This window comes from Ambystoma mexicanum, chromosome 8, assembly GCF_040938575.1.
Source record: "Ambystoma mexicanum isolate Mex_15411 chromosome 8, UKY_AmexF1_1, whole genome shotgun sequence".
NCBI lineage: Eukaryota > Metazoa > Chordata > Amphibia > Caudata > Ambystomatidae > Ambystoma > Ambystoma mexicanum.
The window spans coordinates 438,326,638-438,348,320 of record NC_090929.1 but is presented as its reverse complement, the minus strand read 5'-3'; the positions used below and the strand labels follow the sequence as shown (position 1 = coordinate 438,348,320).

Genomic DNA, 21,683 nt, shown 5'->3' with positions numbered 1-21,683 from the left:
GGCCTTGTCTGTGTCCAAGAGATCCCCGGACGAAGGTTTGTTCTTTATGATCCGGGTAATGGCACAATTCCTGAAAGGTCTTTTAAGTAAGTTTCTGCCAACTCCCTTTGTCCCAGATTGGGATCTTAATCTGGTTCTTACATTTCTGATGGCGGCTCCTTTTGCGCCTATGCACTCTTGTCCTTTATGGCTTCTCTCGTTGAAAACAGCCTTCATGGTGGCTATTACATCTGCTAGGCTGGTGAGTGAGCTACAGGCCTTATGCTGTAAGCCACCCTTCCTGCGCTTTTTCCGGGAGAAGCTATCACTCGGGGTAAGGCCTGGCTTTCTCCCCAAGGTTGTATCAGAATTTCACTTGTCAGAGTCCATAGGCCTTCCTGTCTTCTATCCTACTCCTCGTCCTTCTAAGCAGGAGGAATGGTTCCATCGTCTAGACCTTAAGAGGGCATTGAGTTAGGTAGGAATTACCAGCAGGCATCAGGGCCCATTCCACAAGGGGGGTCTCTGCATCCACCGCACTGCAGGGGGGGTTCCCAGTCGAGGAGATTTGTCACATTGCGACATGATTAACTTTGCACACCTTTGCAAAGCATTATAGCCTGGATGTGGCTCATACTTGTGATGCACATTTTGGCAGGACAGTGCTGCAAACATTTTTGATAGAATTTTCTGCCCGCCTCCTTTGTTACTGCTTTGGGAGTCTATTGGATGAGGAATCTGCGGGAGAAAAACAATCCATTGAAGGAGAAATTACTTTACTGTTAATGTTCTTTCTATGGATTCTTCTCCCACAAATTCCTCATCTCCCCTCCCATCCATCCCTGTTCACAAAGTCGGTGGTTGGTGTGCATCTTCCTATTTCACTTTGACTTGGTGATGGTCCTCTGTGTCCGTTTTCTGTCTTCCTGTCACAGTTTTAAAGCAAACATTTTTCTGACACTATCTTTAGTGTTCTTTTTCAATTGTTCCTCCATTGGGAGGACCATATTACTTTCTTGTTAAAGGGCTCATTAGCCTGTTTGTTCTCTCTGTTTTCCTATGCATGTGTGTTGGGCTCTAGAAAAAGGGGGAACTGAGGTTGGGGCATAGTGATGTGCTACTTATACTACGCATGACATCACGTCCGGAGCAGACGAGCAGACGGCGAGCAAGACGGATCGATGGTCGACGGCGAGGTGGAGGTCCACTACGCCCCCTGTCGAATATTTTCCGAAGCAGCAAAGCTGGAAAGAATATCAGATGAGGAGTCTGCAGGAGAAGAATCCATAGAAAGAACATTACGGTAAGGTAATTTCTCTTTTTGACTGACTGACCCATTCATTGTTTGCCCTGCCTAGCATTGCACAATCCACTGCGTGTGCCTGGAGTGGAATATCTGTGCGAACAGCCATTGTAAAAATACATTGTGGCGTAAAACCGCTCCTTGATTCTATTATTGCCCCTAATGCCAACAGGCTCAGAGGAGACCATTCTTTCCTCTATCGCTTCAGCAGTATTTCATTCAAATTCTGGGATTAATGACCTCCAAGCACTCCTGGACCAGCATGCATGAAACCAGTTAATTCCTGTGAAGCGGGTCTATTAGTGTTTTTCCAATTAGTTCAGTTAAAGAGGACTATCGGAAAATAGAATGCTTTTTGAAATGGACGCTGTCGTATTGGGTTTGCTGCAGATACATTTGTCCTTGCACAAGGGGCCCTGTTTCACCCCCTCTATCCCAGAGCTACATCCACTATCTTTTTTTCTGTCATCTGTAACATATGCTGCTTCTGATTCACAGGACTGTGGAGGAGCTGAAGAATACTGAGACCCAGTGGAAAGATTCTCCGCTGGCTGTGCGGCACAGAGAAATGCTGAAACGCTGCAAATCTCAGCTCAAGGTATGTAGCTTCCATTTTCTGCAAAAGCTTTTAGAGTCTGTGCCGCATATTCTTTGATAAATGTTTTCCATTCTTTTAAGTGTGGCAAATTTCCTGGATGGGCAGAAAGAATTATCTTTATCACATAGCCTCAGAGCCGGAGCTGTGAACAAACTATGTATATTTTGCCTCAGGGAAACCTTCCAAAACACCATTAAGCAGTTTGTTTTTTCCACCTTTGTCTACAGCTCAAGGGACATATGACAAAACCTCAAGTAGCCCATGTCATATAACTTCGACAGAGGGTCTGACATACTAGAAGCCTTTATTATTTGATTTCTTTTCAATGACTATTGTGAAAGGGGTCTTTCATGGGGCATGGCTGTAAAGTCCCTTGTGTACGCTGTTTTCTTGATGTGGGCAGTTTGGCTAGTAGTCATTAACGTTCTTTAAGTAACTGCCTGATTGATTGAAGGCTCCATTTACTTCAATTACCATGTTTTGTCAATTAGTACCAATATAATGTACAAACGCAAAATAAAACACACAAACATTACAGAACGTAATGAGAATTCTTTGGCAGTTGTTAAGGTGGATTGCCAAAAGGTACCCTTGGGATAGATTTTGGGAGGCCACCCTATTATGGTGAACAGGGAGACACTGAGATTTTACCCAGGACTAATGTTCCCCTCCGTAGAGAGGGTCAAAATCATGCTTTCAGTGGATTGCTTTTCTACTGCAGATTACTCATCAGATAAATATCCTCATCCATCTCTGCTGCTCGGAAACTTTTTCGACAGGGGTCGTAGTGGACCTCGACTTGGCCATTGATCTGTCTTGCTCGGTGCTCGATCGTCGGCTCTGGACCTGACGTCAGGCGTTGTATATAAACCACGTCACTACGCCGATACCTACTTTTTTTCACGCGCTTCAGGAACACAACATCGAGTCTTCGTCTTTTCTCTCATAAAACCTTAACTGCGATGTCCACATACCGGATTTCGGGCTTCAAAATGTACACCGACTGCCAGTGCAAAATGTCGGTGACTGACCCGCATGACATTTGTCTGTGGAGTCTGTGTGCGGATCACGACAAGGAAGGTTGTGTGTCGTGCTCCAAAATGCAGTCGAAATCCGTTCGTGAGCAGGTCACCAAACTGGCTTTGGGCCGACTGCCCCGGTAATCTCTGGCATGGTCGCTGGTCCGGTCCTCCGAAGCTGAGACGGAGGGGCCCACCTCAGAAAAGAAGAGGGAAAAACATCAGCAAAAAGCGGTCACACTCGAGAAGCCACTCTCCTTCGTCTTTGTCACGTAAGAAAAGCAACGCCACCGTCCAACCTGTCGTCGGAAAAAGGGAAGCCCTCGGCTGGGCCGAATACTCGAGAAGAATGGGAACATTTTAAAAAAGAAATGCTTAAGGGGTGGTGATCTTTTCGACAGCCAAGTTGACCTGTTGGCATTAGCCCCAGAGTTACACGACGCCTGCGGCCTGGACACGTCTCCAGATGTCGAATTTCAGCCAGTCAGCCTTATGCGCACACCCATGCTAAATTTAGGACCTTGATGGAACGGGTAGTAGACATCCTAGCTTTGAAGTCCTCTTCAGCACCTGTTCAGGGCTACGAATTGACGGACGTTCTGGCTCAAGGTCCTCTAACTGAGCATAACATCCAGCGATAGCAGACCCTCTAGCCTCCTTGTGGCAACATCCCTGCTCCATTCCCCTGGCCAACTCTAACTTTACGGGGAAGTACAGGCCAACAAGCAGAGATCCATCTTTCCTGGCTTTCGCCTCGTCTCTCAAAGAGCAGCATGTCCTGATTTTGACGGACAACACCGTGGCCATGCACTACCAGAACAGGCAAGGTGGCAACCCGCTCCTTCCCCCTCTGCAGAGAGGCAGTGCAAGTGTGGTTCTGGTTCCTGGAGAACCGGATCTCGGTTGTTCATCTGGCGGGGACAGAGAATGGTTTGTCGGATGCTCTGAGCAGGCATAGCACAATCTCACACGAGTGGGAAGTGTGCCAGGAAGTCCTGAAGGCGGTCTCGCTCTGGGGTACCCTAACAGTGGATCTGTTTGCCATGGAGACGAACAGGAAGTGCATGCAGTTTTGCTTGAGATAATTACCAGCGAACGACGCACTGGGGCACATGTTACTGGTGGACTGGACCTTCCCTCTACACTACGCCTTCCCCCACCCTGATCCGAGGCAAAATGTAAAACCATCCTGGTGGGGCCTCTCCTGGGTGACGTCTGGGATCAGGGCCTGGCGGTATTGAAAAATCCCACCTCGGACCCAGCGAAAAGAGACTGGCTGGAGAAGAAATACCAGGTGCCGGAGTCTGCATCCAAGTGTCTACAGTCACAGCCGTAACCAGACTCGGTGGTCTCGGCGGCTGCCTAGAAGAAGTCATCCACCTCGGCCTCCATTCCCTGGGACAGCGAAAGGGTAGAATTTGGATGCCGTGGATAGAAAGGTCATCTACTCTGCGGTTACGACAGTCAAGGCGGTGAACGCTTTGGCGATCCTGGCCAGGTATGACCGGGAGTTATGGTACAAGATGGCCCCGCTACTGGAATTCCTCCCCGAGGACAAACGGGTCGAGGCATTGGAAATCCTCCAAGAGGGCGAGGTGGTGTCGGACCATGCCATCAACTTGGCTCTGGACATTGCAGACACAGGGTTCCACCAAATGGGGAACAGGGTTTGCCTTTGTCGTCGTGGCTGGTTGAATGCCACCAACTTTAAGCAGGATGTTCAGACGAGGACAATCTCTTTGGAAATCGCTACGGGCCATCAAAACCAACACAGAGATGGCCCGTGCCCCGGGCATGCTGCAACAGCACCGTCTGTCCTTTTCGTTCCTCTGGAGGGAAGTCGGGCAGATCATCAAAAGGTTTTGGCGGAGGAACTTCCTTGTGCCGCTAACCCTCCTGTCCATGACACAGGAGGCCTACAGGTCGCTCCAAGGCCTTCGGAGGTGGCAGCCATCGTTGTCAAGGCTCCCAAGGTGGCGCGTCGGCCGCCAAGCAGGATTGAACCGGCCAAGACGTTCGGCCCCCACCCCCGCACTCCTCCACCCCGGTGGGAGGCCGGATGGCGAACTTCGTCAGCGTGTGGGAAAACATCTCCACCGATTACTGGGTGCTGGACGCACTCGCCCACGGACACACTTTGGAGTTTTAACGAACATGTCTGCAGATACCACTAGTGGCTCGGCAGGAACAACATGTCCCTCCGCTGCAGATGAAGGTTCGGGCCATGTTAAAAAAGGGGGCTATAGAGCTGATTCCAAAGTGACTCTGGAGCTCCGGAGCTTACTCCAGATACTTCTTAGTGAAAAAGAAGACCAGGGGCTGGAGGCCCATTCTCGATCTACGACTACTCAACAAGTACATCAAGTCCCAACAATTCAGGGTGTTCACGCTGCAGCACATGCTCGCCCATTGGAGGAGGGAGACTTCCTTTCGTCACTGGATCTAGAGGACACTTCGGAAGCAGCCTTAGGGGCTGGTTGATACTCAGTGAGTAGGTGTACATTGATTGTAATCCATTTTTGGCCTGTTTGATATACAGTAGTGGAGGGTTTTTAGTGTTTTTTCAATCGTTTTTGTTGACCACTGTGTGCTATTCTGGTGGTCTTCTCTTGTGTTTCTGTGGCTTCTCACCCAGTTTTTTAGTGCTGGCCTGCACCTAGAGTGTGCAGTCCCTGCGGTGCAGGCCTTTGTTTGTGATGGCTTTGTCCCAGTCCCACCCTGAATAATCAGGTGTGTCTCTGCCTTGCTCCCTGCAGCCATTTCCTCTTGCCTTCTGGACTGCAATCTCGAAGGATCTGCATGGGGAACCACATCCCACACACTCTCCAAACCATACACTGTCTCCCAGTTGGACGAAGGGCCACCTTCAAGACACTTTGCATTACGCACTGAGCAGTGCACAAGTCCGGCCCAATGTACATACAAGAGAAGCTAAAACCCTACCTCCTTAGATCAAGCACTGCCCTCTTTCTAGTGATGCCAACCTCTAACTCTGTAAGCATCGGAGGATCTGCCTTCTCAACCTTAGCTCCAACTCTATGGAACTCACTCCCCCCTCATATTCGACACACCCATGACTAGATGACTTTCCACAAAGCTCTAAAAACCTGGCTCTTTCCATAAAACCGACTAAGACCATCTAAGGCGACTGAGACCTACAACCCGATGACAAATGTTCAATGAGATCAGGAGTAATGACGCCACCGAAAGCACCTACTAAGTCTCTAATAAGCTTAATCTGAACGCAGCAATCACAAACGCGCACTTGAAATCCGGAATACCAAGCTTGTTAGATCAGATCTCGACCCAAACACTCACCTCTCCCATCACTATGCTCACTCTCTAGTCTACACCAACACACAATTCGAGCGGAGCTACACTCCTCGATCAATTTGGCATATCTGCTCACATACGAACAATACTTCATGAACACCTCAACATTCTGCTAAAACGCAGCTATACCCACGAAATTCGAGCCTATGTGCACACATAACCGTCCTACATGGGCCTAACGCAGCCAAAACCCAGTCCTGGTGATCTCCCTCCAGACTTCACACATTCAACTGATATCAAATACCACCACACCTAATGCTAGGATGCAGCTACCATCAGGCGTTCATATCAGCTGCACACATAATCGGTGCACCTAAGCACCCTATTACACCCTACTCTCTCGACTGACCTGGACTGCGGTCCCTGAGGGCATTCAACCTACCAGCACTTTGAGGTCATACCAGTGATATATAGAGCGCTTTATAAATGCCAAATAACATAACAAATAACATAACATAACGCGTACTTCCATGTCCCCATTCACAAAAAACATTGCAAGTTCCTACGCTTTGTCGTACAAGGGAAGCGCTACCAGTTCAAGACCCTCCCCATCGGACTGAAGTCGGCTCCCAGAGACTTTATGAAGTGCCTGGCACCTGTGGCGGCCCATCTGCAACTATAGGGGATACATGTGCACCCATACCTCGACGACTGGCTCATCCGTGCCAAGTCAAGGGAGATCTCCATCCATCACACCGAGAGGACCGTCCGGCTCCTCTCGGATCTGGGGTTCTCCATAAACTTTCTGAAGTCCTGCTTGATTCCATCGCAAGACGCTCTGTTCCTGGGGTCCAGGCTCAACACTGTTTCTTGCCAGGCGGCTCCGTTGAAGGACAGAATAGCGTCCATTCTGGGCAAAGTGCGATGGCTGTTAGCACTGAAGGGCGCCACAGAGAGGACCATCAAGTCGCTGCTCGGCATGATGTCGTTGTGTATCTACCTGATCAGACTTAGTAGGTTGAGGATGCAACCTCTTCAGGAGTTCCTGGACGCTCGTTGGATCCAGGTGTCCCGGAAGCTTCGCCGACAAGATTTTCCTCGACAAGGTGTTCCATCGTGCAATAAGGTATTGGGGAGTGCGCTCCAACATCGCCGGGGGCACGGATTTTCAGAGCCCCCCTTACCAGGAGACAGTCACCACGGACACTTCCCTGGAGGGCTGGGGAGCTCCCACAGGGTGTCTCCACACCAGAGGCCTGTGGCTACCGGAGGAGAAGGTTCTACACATCAATGTCCTGGAACTGCGGGCAGTGTTCTGGGCCCTCAAGTCTTTTCTTCCATCCCTCAAGGGCAAAGTGGTGAGGGTCTTCACAGACAATACCACCACAATGTTCTACATCAGGAAGCAGGGGGACACCCGATCCCCAGCGCTCTCCAGAGAGGCGTAGGACTAGTGTCACTGGGCCGTCACCCAGGGGATGTTTCTCATTCCATTTCACCTGGCAGGAGTCAAAAACCTGGTCGCTGACTCTCTCGGCGGGCAGCTGCTCTCTTGCCACTAGTGGGAGCAGGATCAAGTGGACAACCTCTTCCTCAGGTGGGGCAGACGCCCAGATCGATCTATTTCCGACGGCGGGAAACACCAAATGCCAGAGGTTCGCCAGCAGGTTCCACCAGCCGGGGAGCATGGGGAGGTGTTCTCCTTCCCGTGGGAAGGCCTGTTCCTTTACGCGTTCCGGCCATTGCCTCTGCTACTACAAGTAATCAGTCAACTCAAACCGTGCCCGTGCAGGATGATCCCCGTCGCCCCGGCGCTGCCGAGGCAGATTTGGTACCCGGACCTGCTCAGCCTGTCGTCGTCACCTCCAGTCAATTTACCAGTGGTTGCGGATCTGCTCACCAGAGAAGGAGGCGCAATCATGCACCAAGATCAAGGATCGCTGAACCTGAAGGCCTGGCTCTTGCAGCCTTGGAGCTCGGTGGGTAGGAGCTACCAGCAGACTGCAGGGAGGTCATTGCCAGGGCCAGAGCGTCGTCGACTCTTTAGTGCTACGGGCACAAGTGGAAGCAGTTTGCGACTTGGTGCCGGTCGCAGAAGATCAACCCTCTGAGGGCCATGGCCCCTCAGTTCCTTCCGTATTTATTCTCCTTGACTAAGGCGGGGCTGGCGCACGCCTCCATCAAAGTGCATCTGGCTGCTATCTCCCGCTACACCAGGTCTCTGGAACGGTCTTCGCTTTGGTCACACCGTCAAGTGAAGGAGATCCTCAAAGGACTATTTCGATCTTTACCTCCGGTGAAGGCGGTTGCCCTGGCATGGGAACTCAACGGGGTACGACCAAGGCTCATGGGGTCCCATTTTCGAGCCTATGCATCAAGCTCTTCTCAAGTTCCTTTCAGGGAAGACAGCGTTTCTTTTGGCCTCACCTCTGCCCGGAGGGTGGGTGAGATCCAGGCCCTGTACTGCAAGCAGCCTTATTTCACTTCCCACGAGACAAGGGTGTTGCTGCGGACGCCCCCCTCCTTCATGCCTAAGGTTCCGTCGGAATTCCATCTCAACTAACATTTAGTGTTGCCTCTAAAGGACTTTGCACTCACTGGATGTGGCTGAAGCGCTGAAGTTCTATGTGGCACGCACAAGGAGTTTCCGGATGACATCACAACTTTATGTGAAATTTGGTCCTGTGAACCATGGGAAAGCTTTGTCCAAGACTTCCATTTCCAAGTGGCTCTCCGGCTGTATCTCTCACTGTCACCGGTTGGCAAACCGACTGCTGCCTGGCTGTCCGAGAGTCCACTCCACCAGAGTGATCGCTGCGACTACAGCGTTCCTGTCTGGTGTGACCCTGCTGGACATCTGCAGGGCTGCGACATGGAGCTCTATGCACACCTCCATGAGATTCTACTGCATCGATAGGAATTCCAGATAGGAGTCCAAGGATGACCATGCATTGCTGTGCGACCTGTTAGCTTGAAGGTGAGCCTGGTGAGGAGATAAGTGATTGCTTCTGTTGAGCCTTGACATCTCGTGTAGTTGTGTATGAATGTACTGCTATGTATTATTTATTCATGAGCATGTGATTCCATGCCAGACCACATGCTGGAGAAGGAACCGGTTACTTAGCTGTAACTGTTGTTCTCCAGCATGGGTCTGGCATGTATTCACATGCGAACCTGCACCTGCCCTTCTGTGGCTCTTCTTGGTCATACTGCCACTTTACGTCCTACCCAGAGCTCAGTGATTGGTTTATAGGAGAGCGACAGTTTGTAAGTGAAAGTGAAACTGTTTTCTTTTACCGAGGATTCCCTGCTTGAAGACTGGGAATATTCATGAGCATGTGAATCAATGCCAGACCCATGGTGGAGAACAACGGTTGCAGGTAAGTAACTTGTTCTGAAATCCCCAAGGCAGTGGAAAATCCTACAGCTATGAAGTCAGGACACAGCTGGCAAACCAAGTTATTATTAGAGAAAGACAAATGGCAGAATACAGTAATACAGAATGACAAGTGTAATCAGTTGTCAGACAGAGAGCTCTCTCTCTCCCGGTGTTAGGGCAGAGCCTTTCTTGTATAGCATGGCAAGTTTCCATGATGTTTGTAGACATTTGGTAATGCTAGGAAGCAGACATTTGTAAAGAAGCCTTGCGGTTACATGCAGGGTACATTGTGTAGTAAAATCAGTACGCAACTCTGGCGTACACAACTGAATGCTCCTTATAAGCTGATATTTGAGCTGTGTAAAGGTACTGGGAGTTGGTGTGTCTCATGGGTCCCGAGGGCAGCATTAGGTTATGGCCTGCCGAGCCAAGTAGGGGTGTGGGTATGACAGGAGAGTCGGTGTAACAAGAGGCCTCAGGCTATGCCATTGTGAAGTATCTGGGGCCTAGCAGGGGAGAGTGATTGCTAGAAGGTATGGTATCAGGACAATCCTGCCACATCAGTAAGTAATTTCTCAGTTTCAAACACCTCAGTATGTGGCCGGTCGTCAGGTGACGGTATGGTAGGCAATGCGCCTGCTGGTAATGATAGCTTCCTGCATCTACCTAGTTCCTCACGCCATGCTGTGCATGCATCCAATGCAAGAGTGGCTTGCAAAACAATGGTCGCAGGCAAGCGGGTTGTGGAACGATCTAGTGGTGGTTTCGCAACCTCTGGTTCAACCGCTACAGTGGTGGAACAGAAACAATCTCCTAAAGGGAAAACCTTTCCTTCAGAAGTTGAACTTATCAGCTTGGCTCCTGAGGTCTTAGAATTTGGCAACCTAGACGCATGGAAATACTCAAGGAAGCACACAAACCTAGCACAATGCACTGCTATTTTAACATATGGAAACGCTTTGTGTTATGGTACAGAACACGGTCTCTTAATCCAACCGACTGTTCACCGTCTAAAATAGCCAATTACCTGCTCTATCTACTTGACTCAGGATTAGTCTTTAACTCACTCAAGGTGCACCTTGCGACCCTCCATGTCCCAAAGTAAAATTTTGTGATGTAAGGTGCCTGTAGTTAAGTCTTTCATGGAGGGCGTCAAAAAACAGTACCCTCCAATTTCTAATCCTACTCCCGGCTGGGACCTCAATATTGTACTCGCAGGGCTCATGGGGGTCCCCTTCGAGCCTATGCACAAGGCCAGCCTTAAACATCTGACATACAAAACAGCCTTCCTTATAGCCATTACCTCTATCAGAAGGATTAGTGAACTACAGGCTCTGTCAGTACAAGACCCCTTTGTGGTTATACACAAAGAAAAGGTGGTGCTACACATACATCCTAGATTCTCACCTAAGATCATATCAAAATTTTATGTAAATCAAACAAACTACCTGCATTTTTCCAGAACCCCACAAACACAGCAGAGAAAAGCCTGCATACACTTGATGTATGGAGAGCTGTCATGTTCTGCCTTAAAAAAACTAAACCAATCAGGAAAACAGACCATTTCTTTGTGTTTGTGACTGCTGGAAGTGAAGGGAACCCGATCTCTAAAGCAGCAATTTAAAAATGGATTGTCAACCTCATCCAACTGTGTTATTCAAATGGATTGTGTCCTCCGACGTATTCCACATCTTTGATATGTAATGTCCACAGCTGTGTACTTCGGAAACTTTTTCGGCAGAGGATGTCCTGCGTCAATGGCGTCGGTTTGATGTCCCTGGAAGGCCTCCGTCCAGGGCGACGTCACCAGATGTTATAAATAGGACGCACGGCGCCCGTAGCCTCAGTTCCCTTTTTTCCACAGACGTATTTGCTTCAGAGACTCGGCGCGCCTCGTGTATTCCTCGTGAATATGTCTTCTTCTTCAACCCCTTCGACTCTGTGGTCTGGCTTTAAGTCTTGCCAGGACTACAAGTCTAAAATGTCGATTACGGACCCGCATTGCATTTGTTTGTGGTGCCTGGGCGAGAGTCATGACACCGAAAACTGTTCCAAATGCCAGTCGCTGACTGCTAAGGCCTTGCAGGAGACTAAGGGAAAGCTACAGGTAGGTAGGGGTTCTAAACCCAGTAAGTCTCGTAAAACCTCTAAGGGGATGTCCACCGACGATTCGAATGGCGACTCTCTGCATCGGAAGGAGTCTCGAGGATCTCGGTCCCGGAGGGGTTCTCACCATTTGTCCTTCTCGTCTCAGCATACCAGGAAGCGCTGTCACCGGTCGCCTTCCCCGTCCTCCTCGGATGGAGCCGCAAGGAAAGTGGCTTGTCCTACTAAGTCTTCGACTCCGCAGGAATGGGCAGCCTTCAGGGAGCAGATGCCGGCGATTTTTCCAATCCCAGGGCACAGTTTCATCCGTGCCTTCGGTAGAAGCCTGCAAGGAACGGTCTCGATCAGTGGCTCGTGTGCCTTCGGGCTCAGGTCCTCGGCGAGATTCTCATCGGGTACCTTCGAGGTCCTGTTTGGACAAGGTTCAGGATGATTGCAAGAGACATGCTTCCAGGTCTCGGTCCTCGTCCCCAGCGAGACGCAGAAACCTGGTAAGGGCTCGACAGAGTCAACGCTGTGTCAGTCGGACACGGATGTCGAAGCTTTGCCTTCTCACCAGCCCTCAGCGCCATTGTTGACGCCGAAGCCATCAGCGCCCTCGACGCCTTCGGGGCCTTTTGGCTGCAATTTGCCGATGGAGGTCCCTGGTACTGTGGATTCTCCAAGGAAGGCTACTTCCAAGTCTGTGAGGCCTGTTAAGGATTCCAGACCCTCTTCTGTCCCGAGGCAGGAGTTTTTCCTCCCTCTGGATGACATCTATGAGGCTGAGGAGAGGTCAGATTTAGAGTTTGCCCCTGTTGAGCCTGATGTGGCTCCTGTCTTTTCCAGAGACAGTCAGTTGGAAGAGTTAAGGCAATCTCTTCATGAGGCCAGTGGCTTGGACACTTCTCCTGAGGTGGAGTTTAACAGGCATGAGCCTGGGGCTCATGCTAAGTCATCCTACAGGAGACTGATGGCTAGGGTCACTGAGTATCTTGTTTGCTCTAGTCCTCCAGAAGCTTTTGTTCAGGATAACTTAACGGATACTTTGGATCAAGGTCCGTCCTCTAACCGGGTGTTACCTTTTCATTTGACGTTGCAGTAAAGGGTGGCGGCTGCTTGGCAGTCACCGGAATCTCTTCCGGCATTTAACAAATCGTTAACTAAAAAATACCACCCTTCCGGTCGCGACCCCAGCTACCTTTCATCTCACCTCACTCCTGAGAGTTTGGTGGTTCAGGCGGCTACGGGGACAGCAGTGGAGGGGAGGTTCTTTTCGTTACTACTTCTCCTTTGGTAGGACGAGAGGAGCCGCCAGTCAAAGGGGTCAGCAAAAAAGTACCTCTGGTGGTCGGGGAAATAGGGGTGCCAAAGCCGCTCAGGTAGCTGCCTCTTTGCCTTCAGACGCTGCCTCAGCCGCTCCAAAACAATCATGAGGCCAGGTTCCATTGTTCGCCAGTTGGGGGCAGATTGTCTCAGCATCTCGAAGAATGGCGAGCTATTACTTATACGGATGCGTGAGTCCTGGATACAGTAGTCCACGGCTACTGCCTTCCCTTCCTAAAGAGGCCTCACGACAATACACCGGGGAATCTCTCTTTGAAGCTTCCAGATCCGCTCCTTGTGCAGGAAATCTTGACCCTGCTGGAGAAAGGCGCTATAGAACTAGTGCCTCTAGCGGAGAGGAACAAGGGATGGTATTAGCCATATTTTTGGATTCCAAAGAAAGACGGGGGATTGAGGCCCATCTTGGACTTGCGTTGGTTTAACAAACTTCTCAGGAAGGACAAGTTCAAGATGGACACTCTTTCTCAGGTCCTCCAGGCCCTTTGACTTCAGGATTGGTTGGTGTATCTGAACCTACAGGATGCTTACTTTCATGTGCCGATTCATCCAAAGCACAGAAAGTACCTGAGGTTTGCGGCTGGCGACTCGCACTTTCAGTTTCGGGTCCTGCCATTCGGATTGACCTCCGCCCCGTGGGTCTTCACCAAGCTAATGGTGGTGGTGGCAGTGTGTCTCAGGAGAGGGGTGATTCACATCTACGACTGGCTGTTCCGTGCACGTTCTCCCAAGCAAGCGTTGGATCATCTCAGTCTCACCTCCCGCTCCCTCCACCAGCTGGGCCTCTCCCTCAATTTCAAGAAGTCGCATCTGACACCTTCCGAACAGCTCCAGTACATCAAAGCTGTGTTGGACACGTCCTTGGGGAAGTACTCGCCTCCCAAGGTGAGAGCTCATCACATTCTGCAGATGGTGGACAAGTTTCAAATGCCCAGCATCTCCCGGCTTTTGAATTCTTAAGGTTTCTCGGCCTCATGCATCCTGCATTTTTCTGGTGCCAGAGGCGAGACTCGGGATGAGATCCCTGCAATGGGTCCTCAAGATGCATTGGTCTCAATTCTTTGGCAAGAGGCCAGATCCCGTTCAGATTCCACTCTCGGTCTCACAGGATCTGCTGTGGTGGGCCAACGAGGGGAACCTGATGAAGGGGGATCCGTTTTGGTAACCGTGGCCGGAGGTGACGTTCGTGACGGAAGCTTCCCTCGCGGGATGGGGGGGCTCATGCCGAAGATTTGACCGCCAGCGGTCGTTGGTCTCCGAAGTCCAAACTCCACATCAACCTGTTAGAGCTGAGGGCCATCAGGCTGGCCCTGAAGGCTTTTCTGCCATCTGTGCGGGGGAAGTGTGTCCTGATCATGGCGGACAGTACAGTGGCCATGCATTACCTCAACAAAAAAGGGGGTGGTAGGGTCACTCCCGTTGTGCAGAGAGGCGATGCAGCTCTGGTTCTGGGCAATCCAGCAAGGAATATCACTCTCGCCAGTTTACCTGGCCGGAGAGGATAATGTGGCGGTGGATGTTCTGAGCAGGCAGAGCACAGTCTCTCACGAGTGGGAGTTGGCTCAGAAAGTCCTTCTGGAGATCTTCGCCCTTTGTTGAACCCCGCAAGTGGATCTCTTCGCGACCAGTGCCAACCGGAAGTGCGAGAGATTCTGCTCAAGGGAATTTCCTCCGAGAGGAGCATTAGGAGACACCTTCGTAGTGGATTGGTCATTCTCACTTCTGTACGCGTTCGGTCCCCTTCATTCCTTAAGTGGTAAGGGGGTTGCGGAGGTTCCGATACCACATGATCCTCATTGCTCCGGATTGGGCCAGGAGAGTGTGGTACCTGGACCTTCTAGAAATATCCATCTGCCCTCCACGCCGTCATCCCTACCGAGAGGATCTGCTCTCGCGTGAGGGGGGGGGTCGGGGGTTCTACATTCCGGAGGTCAAGACTCTCAACTTTCACGCTTGGTATCTGAAAGTTTGAGGTATGAGGATTGGGACCTCCCGGATGACGTGATGGAGGTATTGCTTTCGGCCAGGCCGCCAGCAACCAAATCCCTGTACCGTTGCTGTTGGCGTAAGTTTTGTGACTGGTGCAGGGGACAAAATGTTGATCCTTTTCAGTGTTCCATTCCCATGGTTCTTTCTTTGCTTTCCTTGGCCCACTGGGGCCTTCAAGTAGGTACCATTAAAGGTTGCCTGGCGGCGCTGTCTATCTTCAAGCGCTCGTCTGAAGAATGTTGTTATTTTAAGATTCCTTTGATTTCCCAATTTCTTAAGGGGTTCACTAATGTGTTCCCACCATCCCTGTTAGGCAAAAACCTGTGCAGTTCCCTCTGGGACCACTGCAAAAGATTTAGGACTACAGGTGTTTGGCAGTAAACCCACTTGGAAGGAGTCTGTACCACACAGATTCACTTGGTAGCTGTGGCTGAGCAGTCAGACTTCCCTCAAGAAGAGTTAGGCAGGATAAAGAGTATTCACGATAGCTCAAGAGCACACAATAGAACAAGTAAACACTGACCAGAGATTGGTGTAAAAGAGATATAATTATTTATTTAAAACCACACCTAGGAAAACACACAGGCACTAATAGTAAGCAATTCAAAAACACGGTCACTAAAAGATATACACTCCCTTAAAAGAATATTAGACAAGTCTTAAGTGAAGCCCCACTTATTTTCAGACAGCGGTGAGCGCTTAACGTAGATGGCACTCTAATAGTTCGTTTTAAAAAGGGAGAAAAAAGCAGAGAAACAGATCCCAACACTTTTACAAGAACATAACAAGAGAGGAAGGCAAAGGAAAACCGTGAATTCAGAGTCAGTAGGCCGGATCCACTTTAAGGGGATCGAAACAAAATGTGTCCAAGGTCACACGGTTGCAGTGCACAAAAGTCTTGTAATGATTCAAAAAGGAGTTGGACCAAAGAAAGTGACCAGTTAGAGGGTCAAGGCGGCCAGCCCAGTCCAGAAGGTTAAGGAGTTATTATTACCTTGTTGCAATCTTTAGAAAGGGAGGCCTGGCGGACACGGTACCTTAAAGTGGTGAGAACGCTCCAGCGGGGGCAGTTGTTCCTGGCAGCGGATGCAAGTCGGTGCTTCGTCCGGCGGAAGAGAGGATCTCGTCGTGGAGGAAGACAGAAGTCCGTTGCACTGCCAGGGAAGAAACCAGCCGCGGAATTTCTCAGGTACAAGGAGCGGTCCGGTGATTCGCGGTTCAGTGGTGAGTGGCTATCCGGCTGCCGGGGTGCTTGGCACGGGCAGTTCGACCACAAACCGGGCTGGGGTGCGAAGAAAGAAAGGTAAACTGGTTGTGCCCACCAGTCAGGTGAAGAAGCCTCTCCAGCCGGGAGATCTTCTCTGTCGTCGGGAAGTGGTGAGTCGGTTCTGCAGGGCTCCACCGGTGGTGTCGTCGTGGTAGGTCGGCTCAGCTTCTCCCTCGTCGGATTCTCAGGTCCTGTGGCGACTTCTGAAGTTCCAGTCCCCAAAGCCCTGCTTTTATGCAGAAAACCCCCATTCACTCAGCCTGGCTGTCACTCAAACATGCTAAGTGGTGAGCCGGCCAGCTCACCACTTGGGCCAATCACACAAGACTGTGACTTGAGTTACCAAGGTAACTCAGTCCAGGGTGCCTAAACCCCCTCCCACACACCTGTGGTACCCAGACAGAGTGGCACCACTTTTGGAGGCTTCTGTGGAGAAGCCCGCCAAAAAGTGGAACAAAGGGCTCGACTTGGGTTGGAGTCACAGAAGGGAACACAAACGTCATTTTAGAATCAAGTCTTGGCAAAAAATACCAACCGGAGAATTAATATTAATTAAATAAACCGGCGGTATGTTCGAGGCTATGAGAATTAAATAATTAAAGTTGGTAGCCTCGAACAATGGGAAAAATCCCATAGGGAAATATTCGCGTTCGAATATAAAAAGTAGTTTCCACTGCCATCAGCCAAAACTCGATCAGGGGGGACGGAGACGTGCCCCCTCGACTAACAGACCCCGGGGCAACCGAATTGCCCGACCAGTACGTCCACAATATGATGGTTTGTACTAGTTTCTGTTAATAATTTGGGACTAGTAAAGCCAATGGTGACTTTACATGCCCTGGGAGACAGTAGTCAGTCCCAGGGTATGGAGTCTATGGTGGGGTGTCACTATGACACCCCTGTGTTACTGCACGGAGGGTGCTGTGTAACACACATAGGAAAAACACATGAGACCCAATGGAGTAAAGGACCCCATAGCCCATAAAAGACATTACCAATCAAAGGAATACCATAAATCATGTCCAAGAGTGGGAGAAAAAGAGTCTCACTCTTGGCAGGAGGAAAATAACAAACTCCAGAAATCCAGCAAAGCTGCTGGGGGACTCACTAGGTTAGGAAATTCAGTCTAAAGAGAGAATTCTCCCTAACAGTCCCCGTTCCAGGTGCCGATTTGGGATCTGAATTTGGTCTTGAAATTCCTAATGGGTGCTCCATTTAAACCTTTGCACTCTTGTCCTTTAAGACTGTTGTCTTTCAAGACAGTGTTCTTAGTTGCGGTTGCATCGCTCGCAGCGTGAGTAAATTGCAGGCACTTTCATCTAAGCCGCCCTTCACTGTGTTTCACAAGGATAGGGTTGTACTGAGGGTACGTCCTTCCTTTCTACCTAAGATAGTATCTGAATTTCATTTAAGCCAGAAAGTGGTTCTTACATCTTTCTATCCTCCTCCTCATCCTGGTAAGGAAGAGGAACGACTCCATAGGTTGGACCCTAGGAAAGCTCTGAGCTTTTATATTTCCATGGTCAGAGTGAACGATCAACTCTTTGTGGGGTATGCTTGACACCGATTGGGCCAGGCTGTTACCAAACAGACCTTGTCCAGGTGTATTATCCTCACCATTATTGAATGTTACCGATTGGCGGGCAAGGACCCTCCGGAAGGGTTGCAAGCTCATTCCACTAGGGGCGTGGCTACTTCCACAGCCCTGCAGCGGCAAGTTCCTATTAGAAATATTTGTGACGCAGCCACATGGGCTTCTGTCCACACATTTGTCAAACGTTACTCCCTGGATACGCTCCATGGACAAGATATGGCCTTTGGTAAGGCGGTTCTTTATTCTGCCATCTGATTGGGTATTCTAAATTCTTCTCCCTCCTTTTTTTTAATTTTTTTATTTTTATTGGTTTAAAAACAAACCTTTAAAGTTTTTTTGTTACAAGCATCAATTCCTGCACATAATTCATTGAGTAAACCCAATCCTGCCAAAACCCAAATTAACTGTTACATCTTTCTAACAACCCAGTCATTAAGATTGAGGCAAGTCCGGTTTCAACAAGTTCTCAATCACGGTTAAGAAAGATGTGAGTGGGAGTATCAACTTCATGTCGATCCCGTTGAACATTTTCTCCCACCATTCGTCGGCGCATAGTGAAGGATGATCCTCGGCCCATGAGCCCAGATGGATTGATCGTGCGTCTCTCAATTTACTACAGAACAATACCAAATGTTTAAGGGTCTCCACCTCACGTGCACATAGCCTACATGCTGTGTCTAAGGATGCATTACGATCCCATACTTTGAGCCGCTCTTTAGTTTTGAAGACGTTCAGTCTGAACAGCATGAACACTCTCCTTGCGTTTGCTCTCGGGAACAAGCCTATGTACCTATGTAGGACATTAAATGCCCTCGCTTCAGTCGGTACAACAGCCATCAATGTCTTGTCAGATCTTTGAGCGCATGTCGCCGCCCAGTCAGCATGCCAGATTTTTAACTTTGCAGCATCCGGATTGTCGTGCAATATTTCCATGGTAATATCGAATTCCACGAGGAGGTCTTCACAGCGTTTGGCCCACATTGCTACCATGGTATGACCCTCGGAAGATATATCATGTAGGATCTGAAACTGCGGAATGTTCTCGCGTTTCTGTGTTTTACGAAATAAAGACAAGAGATTCCAACAAATTCTACCATGCAATGAGGTTAGTGCCAATTCATATCTTATACATGCTGTGGACAGCCCCTTTGGACCAAAACATGTTCTCCAATGTAGCTCATAAGGTGTCGGGACATCCCAGCGCATTTCCAGCTAAGTACCTTTTGTTGGTAAAAGTTTTGAACTGGAATTAGCGAAAACCTTCCAAATATTTTGTTTATAAGCAACGCTTGGTTGGCAAGTTGATGACATTTCCTCCTGATTTCAATGATCCATGGGCCATCATTTATATTAGAGCTTATCCGCATGCCTAGATATTTCACACTGCTTGACAAGCCTATCGAATCGTGGCCCAGCTTCCATTTAGTTTTGCTTTTGGTTTTATTTCGAGCTGTTCTCAAGTTGTTGAGCACCATGATTTCGCATTTGGAGGTATTGATCTCCAGTTGATTCATGGCCACGTATTTGTGTACTGCATCTAGCTTTCTCTGTAGGCCAATAGCTGTTATATCTAGTACAATCAAATCATCTGCGTATAACAGCCAGCTAATATGCGACATATGGAGTTTGGGAGGAAAAGATCGCACAGAGTTTATGGAGTCTCCAGTGTCAGATATGAAAAGGCTAAAGATAGCGGTAGCCAATGGGCAACCCTGCTTCACTCCCTTATACGTCTTGATCTCTTTGGAGAGCGTTCCTACTTGGTCTAGTCATATACGAATCGATGTATCTGTGTGTAGATCTTTAATTGCATTTACCAAGCCAGGTGGGCAGCCCCATAGTCGCAGCTTGTTCCACAGCGGTTAATGGTGTCAAATGCATGGGAGAAATCGATAAAGGCAAGATAAACTTTAGTGTTGGTACGTAAGGCCTCCATCTTCAACAAGTTCAGAATAAGTAAATTCAACGAACATCCAACGTATTTGACAAATCCAGCTTGTCTTGTGTCTACCCTATTAGCCTTTTTTGACCATTCAATCAGTTTTCTTTGTAGCACTGTAGCGCAGATTTTGTCGAACATCTAGCAGTGCCACCGGACGGTAGTTTTTAGGGCAGGCTCTGTTTCCCTTCTTAAAAATAGGCACAATTATAGCTGATTTCCAGGACCTAGGAGTCTGCTGTTGTACTCTTATCCTTTCGAACAACTCCAGACACACATCTGCCCAGATTTCAGGATGTTGCTTGATTGTGAAGTTCGTTAGGCCGTCTGGTTAGCTTTTTTTTATTATGGCCATAATATCTTCCTTTGAAGAGTGTGTGCCCCAAGATGATTCCAATGGGGTAGATAGAATTGGGGTGACGTTCGGTATACTATAAAGAGTCTCATAATGTGTCTGCCATTCAGCTTCCGTCACCATACAAGCTTGGAATGCCGTTTAAGGTGCTTCTCTGCGTCCTGTTGTACCAGTAGGTGCCTGTGACCTTTTAGCCAGTTTTTATAGTTTGGTTTCGCCAGCTGATTTTTCGCTATTCTTGCATGGCTCGGGAACATTTTGAACGCATCAGACGCTTCCTCTTCAGCACCTCTAGGTCGAAGCAATGGGTATTTTTGAATGACAAATTTTTGAGCCCTATGTTTTTTGCTTTAAACACAGATAGCAGCGGTGTATATTCCACTGTTATGCCGTCTCTGTGAAATTGCTCTGATAAGTGCGCAACTTCGTTTGTGTTCAGCCGCAATCTGATTCTACTGGGTTCCACCAAAACCTGTGGTTGCCACTCTAGACCAGGCTTATTATTAGCAGTTGAGAACTCCATTTTTAGCATGTCATGGTCGCTGTTAAGCATGTGGACCACCTTTAAAGATTTGACTTGGGAGTGGAGGGCATCCGATGCAAACATATAATCAATGGTGGTTGTTAGCTCGCCTCGTTGCCACTTTGAGCCAGGTGGAATATCTCCACGAGTACATCCATTTAGCATCGTTAAGTCCGGAGCTTTTAGTTCTTCCAGCCATTCTTTTGCAAGGCTTGTTTTTTTGTGCTTTTCGCGGTTTAAAGAAATCTATGTTAATGTCACCACAAATTATTACGTTTATTGGCCTTGTAGATTCCATCAAGTCATCAATAATTGTCGAGATTTGATCTATGAAGGAAAACGAGCCGGCCCTCTCATGGTTCCAATACATATTAAGAATATATATGTGATCCAAGCAAGCCTTTATATCATGGTGTTTCCCAATCTCAGACACCTGGATGTAAGAATAGTAGTTTGTTGATTTTAAAAGGTGGTTGCCCGAGGATCGCCTAATGAGAGTCACCAACCCTGCCATAGGACGACCCTTTTCTAGTGTAATGGCAGGATTGAGGGCGCCTTCGAATTCAGAGACCACATTTAGGGTACTCATCCATGTCTCTTGCAAGCAAGCTACGTGGATTCCCTGCAGCCAATTTGAATTAAGGAAATGTACATATCCTCTCATGTTCCATGATATAAATGTGCACAATGAATTGAGTTCCTCTATCTGGCATTAACTTAATCTATTTTTGTTTAAGGATTTTGCGAGCCAGTTCCAATTGTCCATTTGACCCTTAATAATCGGGCTGCTTGATGGAGTGTTCACAGCAGTCTTGCAATTGATTCCTCCATTTATGGTGATTCTGATAATGTACATCTTACTACTCAAGGCATCGAGATGGGTTTCAGAGAACGAGACCTTCGGCAACCCAAGTTTTAAGATGCCATGTGGTTTCTGAGGAACAAAGTTCTGCTTGTCAACTGCCTTCTTGGTGTTAGATGAATTATCAAAGTGCTCATTCTGAATGATTGAGTCGGACGTTCCTTCTCTCGTGTG

General features: G+C 48.8%; 1 protein-coding gene across 2 annotated transcripts in view; it reads left to right on the top strand.

Annotated features, from left to right (window-relative positions):
* UBE4B (ubiquitination factor E4B) overlaps window positions 1–21,683 on the top strand; it is a 2,401,822-nt gene that overhangs the window by 1,281,821 nt on the left and 1,098,318 nt on the right. For both annotated transcript variants that reach the window (XM_069609995.1, XM_069609996.1), the window contains one exon: window positions 1,781–1,880. In XM_069609995.1, the coding sequence (XP_069466096.1) occupies window positions 1,781–1,880 (100 nt within the window). The remainder of the gene's footprint in view (window positions 1–1,780; window positions 1,881–21,683) is intronic.